Source organism: Perissodus microlepis, chromosome 10 (genome assembly GCF_051167445.1).
Source record: "Perissodus microlepis isolate ML-2025 ecotype Zambia chromosome 10, ASM5116744v1, whole genome shotgun sequence".
NCBI lineage: Eukaryota > Metazoa > Chordata > Actinopteri > Cichliformes > Cichlidae > Perissodus > Perissodus microlepis.
The window spans coordinates 10,113,028-10,136,254 of NC_140470.1; the positions used below are offsets into that span (position 1 = coordinate 10,113,028).

The window sequence follows — 23,227 nt, forward strand, 5'->3', positions numbered from 1 at the left end:
CGTTTCATACACTGAGCACAAACTGTAGTAACATAGCCAGTATAAAAGGGAACACCACAGCCAAAAACCAACTGGATTATTCAAACCAAATATCAAAACAAAGTTGAGAGAGAATCCTAAACAGTGAGCTTGTCAGAGACGGTGGTGCTATGCTACAAGAAGTCTCAATTCATGTAGCTACAAACTAGGGTAAAAAAAAATATATATATATTTTTTTAAAAAGCCATCGTCACAAACCAACTGAAGGCTAAGATTAAATAGGGAGACCACAAAATTCATTTCTTCTCATTTTACATCTCTGCAAGAAGGGAATGAATTTGTCCCAAATTGTCAAACTGTTCTTCAGATAATAAGACCTTCAGATATACTACAAAATCCGTTTGCTGCCAAGTTGCAGCATGACTCATGAGCACTCAAGCCTCAGCACTGTACATTACGGTTGGCTGTTCTCTCTGAGGCCAGACAGGGTAAAAAGCTTTAAGTGCAGCATATTGACTGAAGTGAGCTGCAGAGAGTCTTCACAGGCCTGTAGCACCTCATGATTCCAGACAGTCAAGAGTGGAGGTTGATCTAAAACCACCGCAGTGGCTGCAAAGAGACGCTGGATTACAATACACGTTGCTCTCCTTGAAATACTTGTAAGAAAAGTAACATACTGCTCGGCCAAGGAGGGAACTTTTTGATTTGTTACGGTGGATTACAGAACTCGATGGCACGTTTTGTAACTCTTGGCACATGATGTATAATAATTGCTCCGAATTATAGAAAATGAATCCAAGAGAAATTGAAAGAGGTGGCGTTTATTGCATTTACACCACCACCATTAATTTCCCTCACTCACCGATATCATTTATTCTGGCAGATGGAAGCCCGGAGGCAGACTCAGGAGAGAATGTGATGTGTCGGACAGATTTGACCTCACGCCAGGGTTCATGTGTGCTTACATGCAGGCAGCAGACTGAGCCACTCAACTGTCTCTGAGCACTTAGCCCCAAAGTGTCATGTAACAAGTATTTTCAGATACACCTGCCCAGACTGTGACGGGAGTGGAGCTCAGACATTTCGGTGGGAGAAATAGCAGAAAGGTAGAGCAAGTATGTGAAAACTCTTATTATGTTCACAGCTCCACACAACCCCTAACACACACACATTTGCTTTTTTTTTTTTAATTTTTCATGAGAACACAAATATAGAAATCTGTCAGATGATGCATTAATAATGATATCCAGTTTCTAAATATAGTGTAGATTCTACATGCATTTTACAACAGTTAGAGAGAACCGCATAGCGCTGCTTTTATGTCTCATTGCAGAGATGCATGACAATAGCAATCATTGCTTAGTTTGACTTGTATTTCCTATATATAATTAGTATAAATTATAGCATATGCAGTGCTATGCAAAAGTCTTGACCCACATTTCTTTACAGTTTGCAAGGAAAATGGGATATCGGTGCAGGGATTTATTGAAATGTGCCAACATACTTGGAAATACATTGTTAGACACAACCTGAACTCTTTTAGACAAGCTCTCTTGTAATTTCTTTAGGTAGCCTTCAGGAATAGTTCTCCCAGCTCATCGAAGGACATTCAAAGATACAGAGGAGTATTATGGCCAGATTAAGGAAAAATAATATTATTGTTCATTTGAGAAAAAGTCAGAGTCAAAATTTAGAATTTAAAGTAGTCGTTTCAAGTCAAACTACTACCATGGCCGCTCTACGCATGTGACCAGCTCTCATGTGGCTTCAACAAACCGTAGACGGATCAGCTGAAGTGCCAGAGGCGACTGCTGTTTTGAATTGGTGCTATGTAAATAAAATTGAATTGAACAGAATTTATGCTACCACTTCTTCTTGTTTCCTATAATGTCCAGTTTCCTCAGGTTCTAGGGAGACATTGCACACCATGCTCAGAATCACCTTAGTGTACAAATACAATTTTGTGCCTGTCAAGTGTTTTTGTGACTGGTTGCTAGCACCTAAAGATAAAATTAAAGCTGGTTCTTTGCTAAGCTGTCAGTTAGGTTTAGGCACAACACTGGTTCATCCCTCGAATTTTTTTATGCTTGAGGGATTCATAGGTCAGCAAAACATTCCTCTAGAAATGGTCAGGTACAAAGAAAAGCCGTGTCCAAAAAAAGACCTTCAGAAAGTCAGGGGAACTGCTGCTCTAGGCCACTTAAAAAAATTGAAAGTGTGTCCTTTGGAGCAAAATGTAGAGAAATGAGAGGGGCTCCAGACATTTGCACTGTACTGGATCCTGTTAAAAATAATTGCATTAAAAGGCTAGTCATGCTAGCTGTACTGACCTAACTGCTAAACAGGTGCGTTCTGACTTATTGTAAACTGATAGCTTGTTATAGAGCAATACGAGTGCAACCAAAGCTAATGTGGATGTCAATCATTTTGTTGGTATTTCATCATAATGTATTGAACAAATGGAGAAAAGTGAACATTTTTGCCGTGCTATTTCAATAAATTCTAGTGGAGTATTAATTATTTCTACAAAATTCGGTAGTTACATGTCCAAGTTGAAGTTGAAGTGTCGGATAGATCAAAATTGTTACTAGCTATGCATGTTTCAGCCCTTCATCCCGTAGGGTGCAGGCCATCAACAAGATCTGTTGTTGGGTGTTATTTAGAGTCTTTGCCTTTAGCTGGTTCCAAGTAAGGCCCACTTTCTGGGAGTTTGCCTGGAGGTGTAGCTTGACCTTTCTTTCTTTCTTTCTTTTCCCTTGAGGAGTTCTATGTCAGGGCCTCTCTGGTAATGCTCTGGATTCCATAGCATGTGCCCAATCCAACCTCATCATCTTCTCACTCATTCCAAGCAGGGTCATGTTGTACTTTTGCATTTCTGCTCCTGCTGGTGTAGTCTTCCCACTCTGGTACACAGTCTTCCATATCCCACGAATTAGGGTGTCAGAGAAAGCGTGCTTGGTCCTGTGGCTTCCAAGAACTCCTGGCTTTCTTTACACAGCATCATATTCTTCAGATGCCCATCTTAGAGTCTTGGAGTTTTCTACCATTGATGTTTCTGTTTCAAAATAATTTTTTATAGGATAAGGGTCCCGACCTGGAATCAATCCTTGCTCCAAGCTCCTGCCCTTTAACCTGTCCATCATGGGTGACCATAAAAGGCACAGCTCTTAGTGTCCCTATGGCACGCAAGCTCCCTGCCCATGACAAGGTGGCAACCCAGAGAATGCTGAGAATCACTGGCTGTTAGCATGAAGAAAAATGCAGATTGGACAAACTGATGCCAACAGTAGTGTATTATGAAAATAATACTTGTGTATTTGTGAGCTTTACAATACATTAATGCCATGTTTGTCAAGTTTTCTGTTCTTAATGTTGAAGCAACCAGCTGTTACATGCTTTGAACAAGACACAGTTTCAATTTACACCTTGCGTATCAAGTTGGTGACACATATTTTTGAGATAGATATCTTTAAATCGTTGTTAAGCACTTTACTAGGAACATAATGCTAATATTGGGTAGAGGCTCCTTTTGCGCAAAGGATCCTTAGTTTTGAGCAGATTGTACAATATTCATACCACATCCCAAAGATATTCAAGGGATTCACATGTTGTGACATGTGGGGAGGCCATTAAAGTCCAGTGAATTCACTGGTATGTTTGTGAGACCTTTTGAAGACAACATGATGTATTAACTTGCTTTAGGTATTCATTAAAAGATAAAAGCTTACAGAGTAGTAATTCAGCATGTGTGGACTGTAATAACGTTCAAACCATGATTGATTGGTATTGAGGGGCCAGAGTCTGCCAGGAAAACCCTGCACCATTTCACCATAACCTGCCTACACTGTTAGCACAAGGCACAGTCAATGAATTTGCACTGTTGAAGCTAAATCTTGATGCTTCAACAGTAATTATCTGCTTTTAAAATTAGGCTTTTGAAAAAGTTTGCACTGCATTTAATCATTAGTTGTTTTTAATCTATGGCTCTTCTACAGTGTGTCTATTGTCCTGTCTTCCTCACCTCACAACAAATAGCTTCCCCCTCCCTGAGCCTGACTGTGCCACAGGTTTCTTCCTGTTAAGGGGAGCTTTTCCTTCCCGCTGTTGTCAAGTGTTCACTCATATGGGGTTTATTGCTGAGGTTTTCTCTTTTTTTGTAATATATCTTGAGGTGACTGATGTTTTAATTTGGTGCTATATAAATACGACTGAATTGAACTGAATTGAAAATAGAGATTTATGAGACCAGACTACACTTTTCCTGCCTTCAACTGCCCAGTTATAGTGAGACTATGCCTACTGCAGCCCCAAAGTTTTGTTTTTGCCAGGTGGGAGTGAAACCTGAAGTGGCATTCTGATGTAATCCATCTGCCTCATGATTGGCTATGATTTTATGATTACCACATTGTTCTTGGGTTTTAAAGTGTGATCTGGCGCACATTTTCCTAGCAAAGATGGAACTTTACACCCTGGTACAACACAGCAGGACTTCAGGGAAATAATTAAGTTTTAAAAAAGCAGTTATGATTGTGTTGATAATTTGAGCTTTGGATCATTTCACGATGCCTAGTGGTTGCAAAATGCAAATATGGCCCAGTTTTGCGTTAAATTATTGAAGCCAGAAATATCACATCTTCATTTAGCCCATTGTCTCAGCATGTACCCAGCATGCTCCATTGCTAATCCAAACATCATAAAAGTATGTGTTGCCTGAAGTCATTTTGAATAATTATAGAAAAGCACTGATAGAACAGTGCATACTAACATGAGGCTACAGGGGGATTGAAATGTGATCAAAATTTAAAGGGCCAATTCACATACGCTTACAGCCAATTTATTAGGTATACATTGTCATCTGGTTGTTAACGACAAAATCTTAACAGCCAATCATACAGGCAGGTAGACATGGACCAGAGAACCTGCCAAAGTTCAAACTGAGCTTTAGAATGAAGAAAGGTGATTTAAGTGGCATTGAACATGGCTTATGGTACCAGACTGGCAAGTTAGAGTATTTCAGAAATTGCTGATCTAGCTGGGATTTTCCCACATAACAATCTCTAGAGTTTACAGAGAATGGCCTGAAAGAGTGAGCAGAAGTTCTCTGGGTGAAAATGTCCTTGTTGTTGCCAGAGGTCAGAGGAGAATCAACACACAGCCTCTCAAACCTTGAAGCAGATGAGCCACTACTCCTCTGTCAGCTAGCAACAGCAGAAGCTACAGATCTCACAGGTGCAGACAACAGAATGCAAAAACGTTGCCTACTCAAGTGAGTCGTGATTTCTTCTGCGACATTCAGATGATAGGGTAATAATTTGGTGTTAACAGTGAAAGCATGGATCCATCATGTCTTATATCAAGGGTTCAGGCTATTAGTCATGGCTTAATGGGGTAACTCAGGCCTCAAGAGTCGGTGTCATGCAGGTTTTAGATGTGTCCTTGATCCATCACAGCTGATTTAAATGGCTAAATTACTTCCGCAACATGTCTTGAAGTTCTCCAGAGGCCTGGTAATCAACTAATCATTTGATTCAGGTGTGTTGACCCAGGGTGATATCCAAAACCTGCAGGACACCGGCCCTCGAGTCCTGGAGTTCAACACTCCTGGTGTAGGGGATGTTTTCTTGGCACACATTAAGCCACTTAGTACCACCACAGCCTATCTGAGTGTTGTTCCTCACCATATCCACCCCTATATGACCACAGTGTGCCCATCTTCTGATGGCTGCTTCAACCAGGATAATGTGCAATGGCACAAAATTAAACCAGCGTTGGGTTCCGGAGCATTAGTAGATTTGTATCATGTGTGTACAACAACTGTGTCAACATGGACCAAAATCTCAGAGCAATGTTTCCAGCACTGTGGTGAATCTCGTGGATTTTGTTTTTTGAGGATTTGCCTGGAAATTGCCCTCCACCCCATCACAGCAAGGGTAAAGGAAACATGTAATGTGCTCTTAGTAAACATACCATTCAGTTTTCATTAGGGGAAACCTCCATGTACAATGCAAAACAATGAGAATTGCTGAGGGCAAATTTGGTGTTTAAAAAGAAAATAAGATGCCAGAACACTCACAGGGGATCACATTGTTCTGCCAATTACACCAAATATTATCCTGCTCCATTACTGAAGACCATACAAGTTAACCGGACTCTTGCCCATGCTGCCTTTGAACTGGACCATGTTCCCTGAAAATAAATGTTTAGGCATACATTAGTTCAACACGCAATTAAAGCAGGACAAACTGTAACTGTCCAAACAGCATAATGCATAGGTGTAATATAAAGTTTAGACCACCATCAGTCAGCTGAAGATACTGGAGGTTAGTCTAGCTAATTTAGTGTACATGCTGCAAGAAAGTAGAATGACACGTTCTCTTTCAAGTTGATTTTGTAATTTTTTTTATTGAATAAATGATTTTAAAAGGTAACAATGTTTAAAACTACATGATCTTCACAGCCATTGCTTACATACTCAGATAACCCATCTATATATATATATTCTTTCAACCCTCCCCATACTTGTCTTTTGCAATTTTTTGCTAATTTCTTTTTTTATGTTTATTTTTTATTGAGTCATACTATAATAAATGCCCATTTCAAGTCTTGTCACACTAACAGCAATTCAATAGGAAAAAAGGAAGGGTCTAGCTCTACAGGGGTTGGATTTGAAGTTCCCAGTTCATATTATTCCATCAACAATTTGTCAAGTTACTAAAGCAGAAGGAAAAAAAAACAAGGATCCAAAATGTTTTTTTTTTTTTTTTTAAAGAAATGAAATAAAAGTTGGTATGAGGAGTTACACCAGGTAACCCTCCCAGCCCATCAGGCCACTGCAACAGAAAAAAGTCATTTTGTACAGTGACACGTCTTAAGAAGTCAGTGTCTCAAAAATTCAGAACATAGAAAACCACTAAAATAATTTTGAAACTAGATCCAAAATATTCCTTTGAAAAGAATTTATTTTGATGTACAAAAACAGTCATTTTCCTTTTTTTTCTCTTTTTCTTAGTTTTTTTTTTTTATAATAAAACTTTCAAACACAAGTTTATTGTAGTTCTTATTTCTTTTGTCATTATTATTATTATTATGATTATTATTATTGATTCATTTCTTCTTTTTTTTCTAAATTCATCTATCAGTGCGATTGTATACCAGTGCAGCTACTGGGTCCAGAGTAAAGAAAACAGGCTTTTTCATCTTTAATGGCATAAAAAATAAGGAAAAAATCCATAGTTCATACAGAGTATAACTGCTGGTCTTTAGGGAAAAAAAAACATTTATAAACCCATAAAGCTAGGAGGCACACCATGGGATTTTCATTTTTGAAAATTATAGCAATAATAATAATAATAATAATAATAATAATAATAATAATCATAATAATAATATTAACAAAACAAAACAAGTAACAACTTGCAACCATTTTTAACCATCCTTGAGGCCAATTACGGCTTCAGAGATAGAGTCAATGAAAAAAAATCATTGAAAAATTGGGTTGCTTATTAAGTCAAGACAGTTGAGAAAAATCGCACATTTAAAACAAACAAAAAGAAAAGAAAGAAAAAAAAAAAGACAAAACATTTTGTCAATTGCAGGGTTTTTTGTTTTTTTTGTGTTTTTTGGAAGGACAGGAAGCCAGGCCTGAAGAGCAGCATTTGGGCATGGCCGCTGGCATCTTTGGTTCAGTCAAACATACGAAGGTAACACGAGCTTGAGCATTCCACGAAATATGAGAATGACCACGCAAGGAATGCTGAGGCTGAACTCTAACCCTGGTATGGAACCAAAACACAATCTGCTACAGACAAACTACAAATGTCGTTCCATAAGATCCCATGAGGTATTAATGCTTTAAACAGTTAAACCAGTACAGAAGCAGGATTGTTTTCTGTGTCCTTACGTAAAATATTAACTCTCCGTCCCATTTTAGGAGATGCTTTCCTTCAACGTGGCTAAAAAAAAACCAAAAAAAAAACCAGGATCGTTCACTAGTCAACAACTCAAACTTTACTCTTTGAGGAGGTCAACCGATTCAGCAGCTAGAAGAAAAACTGAGGATTTGTTGTTTTTTTTTAAAAAAAAAAAAAAAAAAGAAAAGGAAGAAAGAAAAAAAAAACAGCATCAAATTTTGCAGGAGGAGGCTAAAGACGACCACGACTACTATCACCATCTACCGAACGACATACATCACACACCTTGACAAACTAGGCCATGAGGCTGGGCCACAGTGTAGGGAGCAATCAAGGGGAATGAGGTTAACTTGTGACTTCTTGTCCTTTCAAACCTGCAAGGGGTGTTGACTTGCACTGGTAGGAAAAAAACTAAACAAAAACAAACAAAATACAAACAAAATAAAAACACCTGTTGAACAGATCTGCATATATCAAGGATAGTAAAGGTAAAACATGTAAGATTTTCTCTTAATATATCACTGGTAAATTGTAATAACGACCGCTGACAGTACATTCCATAGCCCCTGTAACATGTTGCTTCTGGGACTTTTCCTTCTTCACTATATTCCGTATTTCCCATAGGGAATTGATCCCAAAATAACCCACAGTGAGCTTCGTGAAAGCAGAGGTTGCTGGGGGCTACTGTATGAATTGGTGACTATCATACTTCGATATTAAAATGTGCCGTCATGACTCATTTCACAGGAATGTACTAAAGAGAAAATCTTACATGTATCATCTTTAAGTATGATATGATCAATGAGTCCGCATGACCAGTCACGAGCTGTGACCACCCCAATATGAGGTCAGATAGCACCATATTTGTCTTAAATCTCTTAATGGTTAATAAGAGTGTGTAAGCCATAGATCAAGCATATCATGGATAAAACCATAGGTCTCATACTCATACATACATGCAACAAAATACATTGCATGTGTATACAAAGACATATGTAAAAGAGCATGGTCAATTTGGTTTTGCAGCAGAAAAATTCAGGTTGTGCTGTGTTTAAATGGACCAGGAAATGACCACCTGGCTGTTCCTCCTCGTCATGTAGTGTACAAGGAGACGCAGTTGGAACACCACAGCGGCTGACGTCACCTTTAAGAGCAGGGGTTGGGTTTTTTTTTTTCGCCAGCTGGGTGAAAAAACTGAAGGCTGCGGGCATCCAGCTGCCCTCTTAGAGAGAGCACTGGCATTCTAAAGCAGGAAAACATGTGGCTCTTTCCTACGCTGTGGTGTGATGATGGAAAAGAGAAGAGCGACAGAGGGACACTCAGGGCATCATCTACTGGTCCATTGTTTTTTTTCCTTTCTTTAAATCATTCATTTAAGGCAACACAACTGAAATCTGGGTCATTTCGGGTTACTGTGGATGGAGTGCCAAAAGCCCTTGACATTTTTGCATAAAGAAAAAAATACCTGTCAGTTAGTAAAGGCTGTTACAAAGAAAGATGTTGGTCAAGTAACAAGAACCTCTCAAAAATTCCAGTTAGCGAACTAAAACCCGAAACAAGCGACCCGCACGGCGATCCTCCAAGGCTCAAACGTTCTGACAAGTAAAGCCAACTATCCTAGTGTGTGTGCAGATGAGACTCACAGCAAGTAAATATCTGGATGGGAGATGGCTTGTTGAGTCTTTATGTGTAGGCTTTTTCATATATACGTAGACCTCGACTGCGAGCCACTGAGCCCCGTGCAGAGAATCTGTTCCAACTAATTCAACTGTGTTTGCTTCAACCTGACTGCCCATACAAGCTGACAAAAACGTTACTAGCGCCGTGGACACACAAACAGGATCAATGGGATCTCACTAAAGTACCGGAGCAGAATGGCAGTAGTGCAGTTTCAACAACTACGTTGACTGGCTGCACTTCTAAACAGCACAATGACATGAACTTCTACATGACACAAACATGGTAATGAGATCACTTCCTTTGTGCGTCTTCAATGGATCAAAATGACAGCTTTGATACATAATACTTTGTGGACGAGTGACCATTGTTAGCTATAATGTAAAGAGACGAGACAATCTTTCCCCATTAGCGTGGGCAACATACAGCACATTCAGCAAATGACTAAACCCACCTGGTTTGACAAGTATATCAAGTGATGCGGTCTGTCTCGAAACTGGTTTTGCATTCAGAAGCTGGAGACTTGATACATCTACCAGAGGTTAAAGAATGCAAAACCAAACAACGGACTACAAAGTGTGGAATAGAGAGAAGAGATTATGGCTTTGAGTAGTTATAGCATGTCCCTGTCAAGTGACTCCCTGCCAGTAAACTCAGAAACAAACACATACGTTCAACTTAAATCTAAGTATTACTCAGCCATGCTTTTTTGGGGTGTTTTTCCTCCCTTCTGTAGGGACCTGTAGTTGTGCCCGCTCCCCCTCTCCAATGCAGAGAATTTTACACTGTTTATTAATAAATCACGGTGACACGATTATCCCTGGACAAAATGGCTTCCTCCAGCAGTTACTTTAAATTTGAAAGAAGTTTAAATAAAAATGATTAAAACAAAAACCGGTAAGGGACACAGCTGTTCATGGTTTAGAGCTTCCACAACAAAACACTACAAATACTCAGAGGGGGAGGTTTCCAAACTCTTTTGTAGAGGAATCTTTAAGTATCATCCAATTTCTACTAGTTTTTTTGTCTTGTGGCAGACCAATGTCTATATCCACACACAGAAATCACACACACGATTGTGAGCTCAATCAATAAATATTGCCAGCAAAAGCTGGTCAAGAGGCACCACAATCCTACCATCTATACTTTGGAGTATACATATTCCAATACATAGTTCCAACTACAACACTACAAGAGTTTACAAGCTAAAACAAACCTCAGTCCTTTTTTTGAGAGGAATCAAGAAGAGACGACAGCCTTTGAAAACTGCAGTTGCCTTGCTACATGGTGTTACATGTTTAAGAGTAGGTTAATGTAAAGATTAAGAAAAAAAGAAAATTCTTAGTAAATGTAAAAATTGTAGCAAAGCTTAAACAACAGAAGCGCGAGACTAATCCACTCGAAGAGACTTCCTTCCATCCACAGACTTAAACACCTGATTAGGTTCGCTGAAAAGATTAATAAAATCTAACGTTTGATTAAATTTCAAAAAATATGAATGAACGGGGGGTTTCAGATATAGGAATACATATGCTGCAAAAACGTAACCACAGGCAAAGAAAAGGAAACGTGTGGATTTCTTGTCAGAATCAAATAACGCTTCGTTGCCACCCGTTGCCATGTCAACGTCTGGGAGACGGCCAGCATGGCAACGGAAACTATCATCATAAAATGGTACAGTAGTAGAAATAGCTAGACCAGGAGGGGGCGGGCTCTCCTGGGAAAAGGTCCGCGGAGAGGTCCAATGATTGGTCATGCGGCTCGCTGTCAGGAATAATGGTTGTAGGGTGGTAGAGGGTGCCCAATGCCATTCTGGTAGTGATGGTGCTGGCGGTGGGCGATGTACTCTGCATAGCCCATCGTCATCTTCTCGCTACGGTACCTGGGGACAAAAAGAGATGTGTTGTGATGGCTAACTGCTCTAATCCAGTGTTAGGAGAGTCATGATCACTCTCACTTTGCTCTTCATATAGAGTCCAGTGTCAGTGCTAAAATAGGCTGCATGTTCAGTAGCTATCAAAACTAAAGCAGCAGGCCCACAGATGATACTTTACTTGTATGCGTGATTTCTTTTACTAAACCTGACTCATACAATAACCATGATGCAACTTCCTGGAAAGAATTACGTTTAAAACAAAATTTACATAAAAGATGGATGTAGGCAACGTGCATCACACGTTGGCTAGCAAAGTGAACATTTTCTAAACTTCAAGCTCAGCATTTTCACTGTTGCCATCTTAGCTTTTTGAAACCACACATCAGTATCACTAAAAGTGACAGACAGTGCACACACTGCAGTATACCATACATAAACTTTCTTTTTTTTACTAAAGGGGACCATAAGTTACTAAATGAACATCCTGTTGTATTCAGCAAGGCTTTTAACTAGTAACTGAGACCAAACAGGAAGATATTTACTGAGGATATAGATTGAGGAAAGTCAGGGACATCTTTCCATATATTTCAGTACAGCTGGGCATCTTGTTTGCCACCAGGGGTCAACCCTTGCTGGCCATTAAAAGATTACAGATTTCTAGCACTTCTGCTAATACTATCTACCATATGGACTTTAGCTGTGTTATGCTAATGAGGGCTAATGTGGTCTCAAGAAGGGATATTCAAACAGAGGAGAGTCTTTTTTTAGTGTCCACCAAGTGGCAACGAAAACTGCAGCCAGAAATTTCAATTTCACTTAACCTCCTAGGACCTGGTGTCCGCATATGTGGACATCACATTTTGGGATGTCTAGACCAAAAATACTACATTTTTCTCTACAAGGGCCTGATATCAACTTACGAGGACATTATACTGCCACTGTTCTATCAAAATTTAAAACGAATGTCCTCATATGTGGATCTCATTAATCTCAGAAACAAAAATTAGGTTAAAAAAAAAAAAAAAAGAAATCTGCTAATTCTTTGTTTTTACATTCATCAGGTCCCAATCAACCCAAATAGCAAAGAAAAATTCAAAATGCATGCCATGAAAGAGTTCGGGTTTTAGGGGGTTAATGGGAGCTCTAAAAGCAAATGAGTCACCGCAAACTGATAGTTTTATACCAGAATATATTTAATATTTTATATTTACACCTAAATATTTTATAGCCTAGTGCAAGGCAGAATGCATGATTGGTGAAGTTATGATCCTGATTTTTATATTACTGAAGAGTAAATAGCAGCTAGCCACAGTAACTGGATGCAGCTTGATAGTGTTAGCTGAAACTTTGTCCAAAAAACAAAAAACCCTTGGACAAAACCCCTTGAGCTAAGGTTTTAAAACATAACAAAAGGGTGATGTCACTGTGGTTACACCCATCTCTTACATCCTGGGTTTTCTTCTTTTGCCTGCCACTGTCTCACTTCAGCCCCAACAAAAGTGGCATGGCAGTTCATGGAACATTTACACATAGTTTCCTCAAGAGCCACAAAAGGTTTAATCAACAGACTCAATATATGCCTTTTCACATATGCACATAGGTACATCCAGACACACTGACGCGTACAACTCTATTTGTGCTGGTTCTGTTAAGCCTTGTGCACGTCAGGTAAAAGGATCTAAATGAAAGTGTGCTGCAAGAACAGAGTACAGCAGTGACGCATTAATGTTTCAGCATTAGATAATTGAATCAATTAAATGTAATCTTACCTGGTTAACTTAATGGTCTTCCTGAAGTCATTTGTGATGGGAGCTTTGTAACCTCCCTTTCGTAGTAAGGAATCTATGGTTTGAATGTGGTCCCAACCTAGTTAAAGTAAAAGGAGTGAAAAGCAATTCCACATATTCCCCACTCGGTTCAATACAACTCAGTCTTTATTAAAAGCAGAGGAAGCTAGATTGTTAGAGGCACAACAAGATCTTACCTTGCTCCTTTGCAACCTCTGGTAGGTAGGTGGCGGTGCGTTTTGATCCTTTTTCATTGAAAAATTCTATCCTAATACCGTGAACACCCACCTAGAATTCAAGACAGGCACAAAAATAAATCCCTATAAATCTCTTCATCCAATGAAGACAGAGCTGTGGAGAAACAGGTTATTCCATTCAAAATGCACTTCCAAGTTAATGATGGAATGTTTTACATTTTTTATCTAAATGCAATGTACTGCATGGTTGAAGCTCCAGTTTATTACAGGATATTCTCATTTCTGTTCACATATTATTCTTAATTTTCAGTCTTCTGATGGAAATTAAAACTACAATAAAAAAAAATGGTACTATTGATCAAACTGTAGCTCCAAATCATATTTATTTTCACAGATAACAGCTGGTAAAGACATCTACTGATGTTTTGGAAAAGTATACAGCACCCAATCAAACTAATCCAATTTTGAAAGCCAGAAATCTTTAATTTAAAGCAGACTTTTTTTCTTTTATAAATACAATGCTTTAAAACTATGCTGCCACTTCAAGAAGGCTGGGTATGCCTTCAAGTGACAAACCCAGAAATAACGTGTGGACACATTTGTGTACAATAATAGCTTGAAGAATGAGATGCACGTGAGTCTGCAACAAAGGTGCGGGGGTAAAACCCTGTGCTCAGCCATGTTCAGGCAAATAACATCTCTTACCTCCCAGTCAAGGTAATCACCGACGTCTTCAAAGTTGGTGAGAAGAGACACTGAGCAGAAGAGGCGAGGCAGCTCATCCCTTGTCATAGGGGGGAAGCGGCTGTCTTTAAGGGCACTGGAGACGTCAAAGTACAAAAGCAAAACAGCATTACAAGAGGTGACTCAGCACAGGGATCACCGTCCTGGTGCTGGTATGTAACAGATATAGTAGCACACTTTGCAACAGAATGAAATATGTTTTGTTTGTTTTGGGGGGTTTTTTTGTCTTTTTTTTGGGGGGGGGGGGGGGGGGGGGCGACTAGTGGTCACCGGATCCAGTGCAGTTCAACACCATGTGTAAAAACTATATAAAATACCTCACAAGGAGCAGTGTGGTTTTGTTTTTTGACAAACGTCTGGTCTGGGCACTTTCACCTAGACCTCCATCCTATTGCACCAACAGAGCCTGTGCCTGGTCTTAAGCCAAACTACTCAAAGTGTCTGACATTATTCTAAGTCCGGGATTATACTTTCCATGTCCACAAGTCTGTGTGATATAAATTTCCTCATCAGACAGTGAATGTGAAGACCCATTCGGATGGCCAGCCGGCCTGTTTTGTTTTTGTTGACTTGTCCACAGAGAATTTACATTACAATGTATCAACTGCACATGCACCTCAGGTGGCGGTCTTCAAAGGAGTATGACAGGAACGACTATTTAGCCATCGGGTCTCCAGCTGTCCGCATCCACAACAGAGTATAATCGAGGCAGTCTCAGTTACACCACTTGCACCGTTTAGTTGTGACTCAACTTCTCTTCTACGACTGGCCATAAACAAACCAAGCCTATTTAGGAGTGGGGATACAGGTGCACAAGCTTGTAACAAAGCATACTTGCAGCCATGTTGAATGTCGGATGCTGCCTTTCATGCAACCAGACTATTTGAGGAAAAGGAAAAGCCATCTCCTGAACATATTTAACATTTACGAGCTAACTGACAGGTTTTAATTCTATATGATTTATCTGTAGATACTACAAGGATGTCAAAGAAACAGAAGCAGGTCAGCACTGCTGCTTTCAACAGTGGCAAAAACCAGTAAAAGGTGGTTTATCCTCACCAAAAACATGAATTACACCACTGTTTACTGATAACACTAGTGGAGGATCCATATGTCTGATTACCCCACCTTTCTTGAATTGATTGGGAGGATCTGACGCTTTTCCCATGATTGTTTGCTTAGCATAAGATGCTCCATTCCCAACAACTTTCTATCTATTTATTTCCTAATCCACTACTGTTTCTTGATCTTTTGCCACTCAGACAAGTTTTTGTGCAGATTGCACACTTTTTAATTGTCTTAGGCCTTTTTTTTTTTTTTTGCTTTGGTCATTCATAATCATCACAAACAGGGGTAGTTAAGACTTGGTGAATGTGAGTGTCATTCTACAGACACGTCTTAGCAAAGACCAACACAGCAGTTAAGACCAGCTGTTGAAACTTATCCAAGGTACTAATGGAGATAGATTACATGCCAACACATACCACACACAGGCAGTGTAGTTCAAGAACAGTGATGCGTGGCACAAATGTCCTAACAACTGCTAGTGAATGGTGCACTTTCGTGTTGTTTAGCCTTGTCGCATGGACAGTGTTATGGCACCTGCACTGAGACAAGCCAACTGCATTTTTGCATGAGCATAAATGGTTATGTAGCATTCTGCTTGACAAATGACAAACACAATCGTGGCACTGCACATTCAGAACCTAAACAGTATTTTTATTTGTCTTCTTTAGACAAAGGTAAATCTTTATGCCGCTTGTTTTTAATACCAAAAGAAAAGGTGGTCACAAGATAGGAGACCTCCATGTGCCTCCAGAACAGCTTCAGTCCATGTTGGCATTGATTCTCTCAGTGTTTGGAAGTCTACTATAGGAGCAAAAACACTGTCCACAGTGTTCGGCATCTGATAACCGAGGTAAAGAACTAACATCTTTCCAAAAAGCCTACGATGACTTCTCCTTATTACACCCTTCAGTGATCTGCATTCCTGGGATTCAAGGGTTCACGTTTGTCCTTTAATCACACTACTTTTTTTTTTCCAAATAGATGTAATTAATTCAAACCTTTACGGAAAACTAAAGAACATTATTGTGGAATATTTTCCAAGCCCCAGGATCAGGAATCAAAGACAAACATCAGTTCCACTCAAAACGCAACACAAATGAAATTTAAAAAATAAATGAATTAAAAAAAAAATAACCTTCAATATGACTTCAATTTACTCTTTTTTCCCCACTAATAACATTTTGTGCCATTTCTGAATGTTTCTTCTCTGTGACAGAGGTCTGCAGCTCTGAAGCACAAAGTAGTGAGTCCCCATTTTTGCTTACCTGGTAAGGGTGTACTCCCTGAGTCCTGAGTGCAGATTCATGGCAGAAAATGTACCTATACAACCCCTCAACCGCTTGTCTCTGCCTATTTTCCATGTGACAAACAGCGGGCTGAAAAACAACAGACGAACAAGATACTGTGTTAAAGTAGTTGAACATTAATGTGTTTACACAAGATGAGAAATGCCTACTCAGGGCTTATAAAAGCTCATTAGAAGTACACATTGCAGAGTTTTTTGCAGCTAGTAAGACAGACCTTTTCACATTGGACTGAAATGGGACAAGTGTCTCACATTATTACGGATTAATTGTCATCAAAGACTTTAGCCCATAGCACTGGGCCATCTGTCCAGCCACAACAGAATAACCCAAATCTCTTTTTGAAACAATGATTTTCTACACTTACTACATTTTCCAGCTTTTATGGTAGCGGGTAAAAAAAAAAAAAAAAAAACATATTGGAAAAAAGAAACCAACTACACAAGGTTTTTTTGTTTATTTTTAAATTCCTCATTCGACTCACTGTGTGGAAAAACACCGAATTACCTAGTTACATGCTGTTTCACTGGAGCCAAAAGTGCATTAGGCAGAGAACAGGACTGTAAAAGGTACACACCTCCTTTTGGTTTGCATACATTCATCAAGCATTGCTGAGTACAACAGTCAATGCTGGAAGGCATCATGGCATGTCCATGGCAAAACCATGCAAAACCGGGTGTATGGCCCATGGAGAATTATGGAAATAAGAACACACACCCCATCTACCCTGCATACCTTTTTGTCATCTGTCCAATGTGTGTCTGAAACACTATACTTAAAGGTTTTGTTTTTGTCATCTATAGCTTCACATTGTAAAAAAACGAAAAGAAAATAATAAATACATAAATTTTATATACACACACTATATATGTATATTGCATCATGTACAGTCATTTGATTATGTAAAGTTTTATTCTCACATGCCACTGTAGGGCTCCAAATGATCTCTTTCCAGATTAAAACCACCAGTCAGATTCTAAGTACAGATAAAAATAATTCAGCATTCAATTCAAAATTCAGCATGACACTTTTACAGTTTAGCTACAAAGGTTTCACAGTATTATTATATCCCTGACAAATTATTCAGTGACAGAACAGTCTTTTCCAGCATCTCTGAGTTCACTCCTAAAATATTGGACATGTGCAAAGCCTAAGAAAAAAAAGGGTGTGTTTTATCTGAAGACATTTAAATGATATTTTATACAAATCAAAATGACTCCTGGTTCAATGAAGTTTAATTTATCTAAAAAAAAATAAAATACATTTAAAAAACTAAAACTTAACTAAAAGTGGCTTCAACTGGCAACAGAAGTGAATGATTTTCTTCCGTTAGATGGTAATGTAGTCAAAAAAGGAGCCATTATTCATTTATTCTGGTAACGCAGTGGATCAGTACACTCAGAAACTTAGCATGATTTCTACATTTTAATTTTTTTTCAAATTGTAAACCTTAAATTTCAGTGGCTGCTTCACTTCACAAAACTTTTACAAAATTTGTATCCAACAAAACATTTTATTAAGCAATGCCTACCCATTCAACATTGCTCATTCCTACTAGGGGTCCACTATGCGTGTAGTTCCCAAAGCGCATATGGATGCATCTCAAAACCAGCTCTCTGCTTTACTAACAACACACGCCGAGTCTATTTTTAATGGGAGCCGGGTCAAGCTGCACAAACCAGATGGTGAGGGCAGGAAGTCAGATGCAGGAACGGCACAGAGCATCCGGTCTGGAGTTTCAAATTAACCTCACCCAGACTAAAGGGTCTGGTATGATTTGAAAGAACTGAACAAAACGGTCACAGGCACGAGTACGCCATATTCCTGCTGTGTCAGCTAGCAGCTAGTCAGCTAAATTAGCTGATTAGCCTTGCTAACATGACTGTGGGAGCAGCTGGTGGACGGCATAATTTATTAGTCTCCTTGCAGTAAAAATACAGCAAATGTATTTTAAATACACTCAAATATTTCATTACATTTAAAGCGGATGCTAAATAGCTGTAAATCCAAAACTAGATAAACAGAAAAAAAATGCAGACAATGTTTAATGTTGTTTGATCATTGAAATGGATGCACGGGAAACACAACAAACTCATGTTTATGTCTTCAGAACACACATTTTTATCCCTCAAAATTTTGATATCATCACAACTAATGTGACTTTGCAGAGCTGATCGACTAACTGCGCAGAGCAGTGCATCTATGTCAAATACAGCAGCATTGTTGCAGCATTTAAATAATTCAAACTGACAATGGCCCCAAGAGAAGGGCATGTCAAGGGCACCCAAGACCATGAGTTGCTCAAACCTGTGGGAGTTTTTCTGTGTGGCCATTAGCATGCTACATTCCTAGACACGAGTACATGTCTGGGTTTAATCTGAAGGTTAAGCCCTAGCCCAATGCTCAGCCTTAAAGAACGGCCAGCCAGAGTTAAAAATGGACAAGATTTGTGCCTTTAAGAGAGGCTCCCAAATGTAAATATTGCATGATCACTTCAGTAAATTTGTTCTGCTGTGGAGAATATACCCTTACTGCAATATTTAGAAAGTCAGCACCAAATACTCGCCATTTATTAAACTGCATGACACTTTGCTGGACACAGAAATATTCAGTAAATATGGGATTTACCAAGGTCTGTGCCCCATTGCTGGCATTTCAAATACTCATACTCTCCTTGCAGTGATGCACTTATCCTGATTACCAACGCAATGTCGCTTAATGTTTGAGGGTTTTTTTTGCTAAGAGTGGACAAGAGACTGTGGAGTAATTTGCACTAATTTTTTTTTTTTTTTTTTTTCACAGTTTTTCCTTCTCCATAGTCTCTTATTGGGAGGTACAACAGAAAATGTGGGCGTGAGTGTATCATCACTGGAAACACCCATATAGGCTGCAAGACCAGTATGGGGGCCAACATGAAGAGAATTCTCTTATGAAGGATTTTTGCATTTGTCAGTGCAGTCCTGGAATTAATGAGCAAAAAAATGACTACAACTTAAATATGAAAAATAAACATTTTTTAGTTTTACCATCAAGAATGCATTTCTTATTTAGCTTATTGTGCATTAGGTAAGTCTAGCAACATAAACTCTGGCCTAACAAGCTCTATCTATTTTGTCAGAGACATGTCAGGTGACACCCACCACTGAGTTTTGAGCAATCTGTATATTTGAATGTGTAAGCATTTCTGCCTACAGTTTTCTGACATGCAGTTGAGAGAGACTTGGAAATGTCTGACAGACTTCGAGGATGCCCTTTTATCATTAAAGATTCCTGCAAGCTGGATTTCCTTTCAGAGGTCAAGATGTCAAAATCAGCATCTCTGCATATTCAACACAATAAATGCAAATAAACACATGCAAAAAGCAGTGTGTGTGTGTTACATATGTATTACAGTGTACACAGGGGACCGTTTGCCATGGTAGGTAATGATTTCCATGAACACTGGAATGTTTGAGCTGGTAGATACAAACAACCCACAGCATGCATACACCCAACATGTATACAGCAATGTAATTTATTGTCTGTCTAAAGGGATAAGTATGCCTCTGTGTCACGTGACAGTACAATGGAAAGACAAGATTTCTCATTCTTTTAATAATGATCACACAAGATCAAAAAGTTATTTCAAAGTCATCTGGCCTATTATATTTATAATGGTTAATGAAATTGTTGGGTACGGCTGCCAATGTAAACAACCGTCTTACAGGCTTATATATTGGGTTAAACAACCGCAAGCCAGACGCTATAACATAAGGTGGAGACAAAATGTCTCGGTTGAGGGCGCAGGAATGCATTTAGGAGCAGGAAACATACATTTATTGATTTTTTTTAAACAGTTAATACAAAAAACACCTCGCTCAACGAATGCTTCACATGGTTAAACAGCGAAACAGTTAAACTATCTTTTAGCTTTATTTATCTAACGCCGCCACTGCTCTTCTTTTATCGCCGGTTAAATTAAGCAAAGATTAGTGCTGCTAAGTACTTAGCAAGCACCACCTTTTCTTTGTTGTTTGGTGCCAAAAATCGGGTATTTTTATGTGTTTCTACACTGGTCTTGTCCACACCACACAAAAACTTGCTGTAAAACCCGCCGGCTGGTTTCGTAGTCATGATAGCCGAGGTTCTCGGCATATTTACCATTAATTTAATTCCTAAAAGCTTGTTAATACTTCGTTACTAAGCTAATGTAGCTCAAAGCTAACAAAGCTAAGCCTAGTATGTGGCAAAGCAGAGTTCATTCAGGGCGACTTAAAATATTCTTGATATTAACATACAAAATATTAAAAGTTAACACGTTGAGTCGTATGTTTCACCTAACGAAGCTATCGGTGTTAAACTAAAAAAAAGTCAACGACGTTATCTTCGTTCAAACCTCTATGATTTTAGACTAAGTGGCTAGCTGGTAACAGCTAAAGCTAGTAGCAAACACCCTTAGCTTACGTTAGCAGTGTTATTAAGAGTTCGTCTGACAGCACTGTAAACGGTTTCTTTCGCAAAGTGCCAACAGGAAATATAAGAATGACCTTTCACTCTATCCAGTGACATAAAAGATTACTTTAGAAGCACTATATCAAATTCGCTGTAGCGTTAGTGGTCAGCTAGTTTAGCGACAGGCCAGTGTAGACAGTCTCTTCGACAAGGCCCGATATTCCAACTTGGCCAATTCAAGCTGTATTCGCGAGCTTTTCGGTGTAAATTCACGAGAAGCAAAAGGGTGTTTCGAAGTGACAGTTTGTGTTCTTAAAACTGAACAGAACCCGGAGCTGAAGCCACGAAGCGTGCTGCCACATACATTTTCTGGGAGAATAGCACAGTGAGCCTTTGACATGCAGCAAACAACAGCAGACAAGAAAATACTCACTAGGGATCATTTGTAAACCTGGGTGTTCTCGGAGGTTGGTATCCGTACAGATGGCAATAAAGCACGTCAAAACAGAAGCAGCACATCTCCGCCGAAACGACCATTTTTCTGCCTCCACTTCCCGAACCAGGTCCTGGGCTGAGATTCGGGGAGAGGCCGGATGTATTATATCCGGCCGGGGCTGGGGACAGAGCGTTTGTGCCGCTGCTACCACTACTACTACTGCTGCCGCTAACGTTACCCCCGGGTCCCCCCAGGCCGTTGGCTCGGCTCACGTTCGCCGCCGCTGCAACTGTCGCGGAGGAGCCAATCCCCAGCTCCGAGCCACAATGTCCGGTTCCTGCCACCCCGCTTCCCGCCCCCACCCCGCCGGGACCCCCTGATCCGGGCGATCCCGACAGTTTCTGCTTCTTCACCCCGCAGCACCCGGCCGCCATCTTGGAACAATCTGCACCGACACACCGCTTCCGACCCATAACCGTCACCGCGGGAAGGGTGGGGGGGAACGCCGACCAGACGTAGAAATCCCACTGCGTTGATACGTACGACGGACAATACTCCACTTTCACTCTTTTATTTTTTGTCGGACGACGAAATAACCGATGTGGCGAGAAGACTGCAGTGTCACCCTAGCGTTGCCTTTAAAAATGCGTGACTTTGCTACGGAAAATCCATAGCTGGGATAAGCAGTTTTTTTCTCGAGTAGTCAGCCAGTCCAGCTTTGGATCTCGGTGTTCCAGTGGATCACCTATAACGTCAACTCCCAGCCTAATAGCCCCCCGTTCTCCCTAACACGACACCATCCGCATCCGAGGCGATCACAGCCAGTCCCCCTTAAAACACACAAGTTCAGGGTGGGCACGGTCCGAACAGGCCGCAGATGACAGTAGCCAAGCGGTCCAGATGTGAAGCCGACAGCCAGTGCGCTGTAGCCCCGCTGCACACCTCTCCAAGTGGAAGCCGGGAGCTTGAGTACGCAGGACCCATAAGCTTCAGCACAAATTGCGCACAGTGTCTTGGACAGCGTAGCCCCTCATTGCACCAGCTTGTTTGCTACTGCCTCACGAACTTCTAATTACACAACAGGCCCAGTATGTTGGAATTCCAGACGCTGGGATAGCGCAGAGTAAAATGGCATCTGACAATGCAGGGTTGTCATGGCACAATGAAACGCGTCAGCGCCCAGCAAGTCATATCAGTAACGTTAGCCCACAGTTTGCACCTGCATGATGCCTCTTTCTTGAATCTGGTGAGAAGGAGGGGGGAAGAAATCTCAATAACACCCCCGCGTCAAACGGACAGCTGAAAGTTTTCAGTATAGGTTTGTTTGGAGGTTGTCATCCGTTCATAGGGATACACAGAGAAGAGCATTCTAGTCCGTGAGCCGTGAGAAATCCTCTGGATTTGACGAGCCCCGCATCCGTCTCTCAGCTGCTACAATTCGGTGCTGTTCGGGTAAAAGCCCTGTGATCAGTCTGTGGGCACGGGCATCGGTGTCGTCGGCACACCGGAACCGGATTCAGAAAACGTGTTGCGCCCACTTGCTACACATAATGCGTAGCTTCTGGGTATCAGATTTGCAATTCAGAAGAAGTGCACGGGGCCGTGGAAGCATGCGCGCTCTTGACGTCCATGCGTGTGTATGTGTATATGCGTGCGTGCATGGTAAAGTATCGGTGCCGACGCCCCCCCCCCCCCCCCCCCCCAAGTTATAAAAGGCATAGGAGCCGACTGACTGCTGTAAACTGATTTGACAGTGTCTGGATTTCACAGCGCTGTGAGTTCGGATAAAGTTACGCACACCGATGCACGTTCTTTTGA

The 23,227-nt window shown here is 40.3% G+C and overlaps 1 protein-coding gene across 1 annotated transcript; it reads right to left on the reverse strand.

Moving 5' to 3' along the window:
- Window positions 1-6,361: 6,361 nt before the first annotated feature.
- ammecr1 (AMMECR nuclear protein 1) lies at window positions 6,362-23,026 on the reverse strand. Its single transcript, XM_084941840.1, has 6 exons — window positions 21,407-23,026; window positions 16,504-16,614; window positions 14,132-14,246; window positions 13,427-13,517; window positions 13,212-13,308; window positions 6,362-11,448 (listed from the first exon to the last, which is right to left on the reverse strand). Exons 1-6 carry the CDS (start codon window positions 21,880-21,882, stop codon window positions 11,334-11,336), a joined length of 1,005 nt encoding a protein of 334 aa, XP_084797966.1. The 5' UTR covers window positions 21,883-23,026; the 3' UTR covers window positions 6,362-11,333.
- Between the last annotated feature and the right edge of the window lie 201 nt (window positions 23,027-23,227).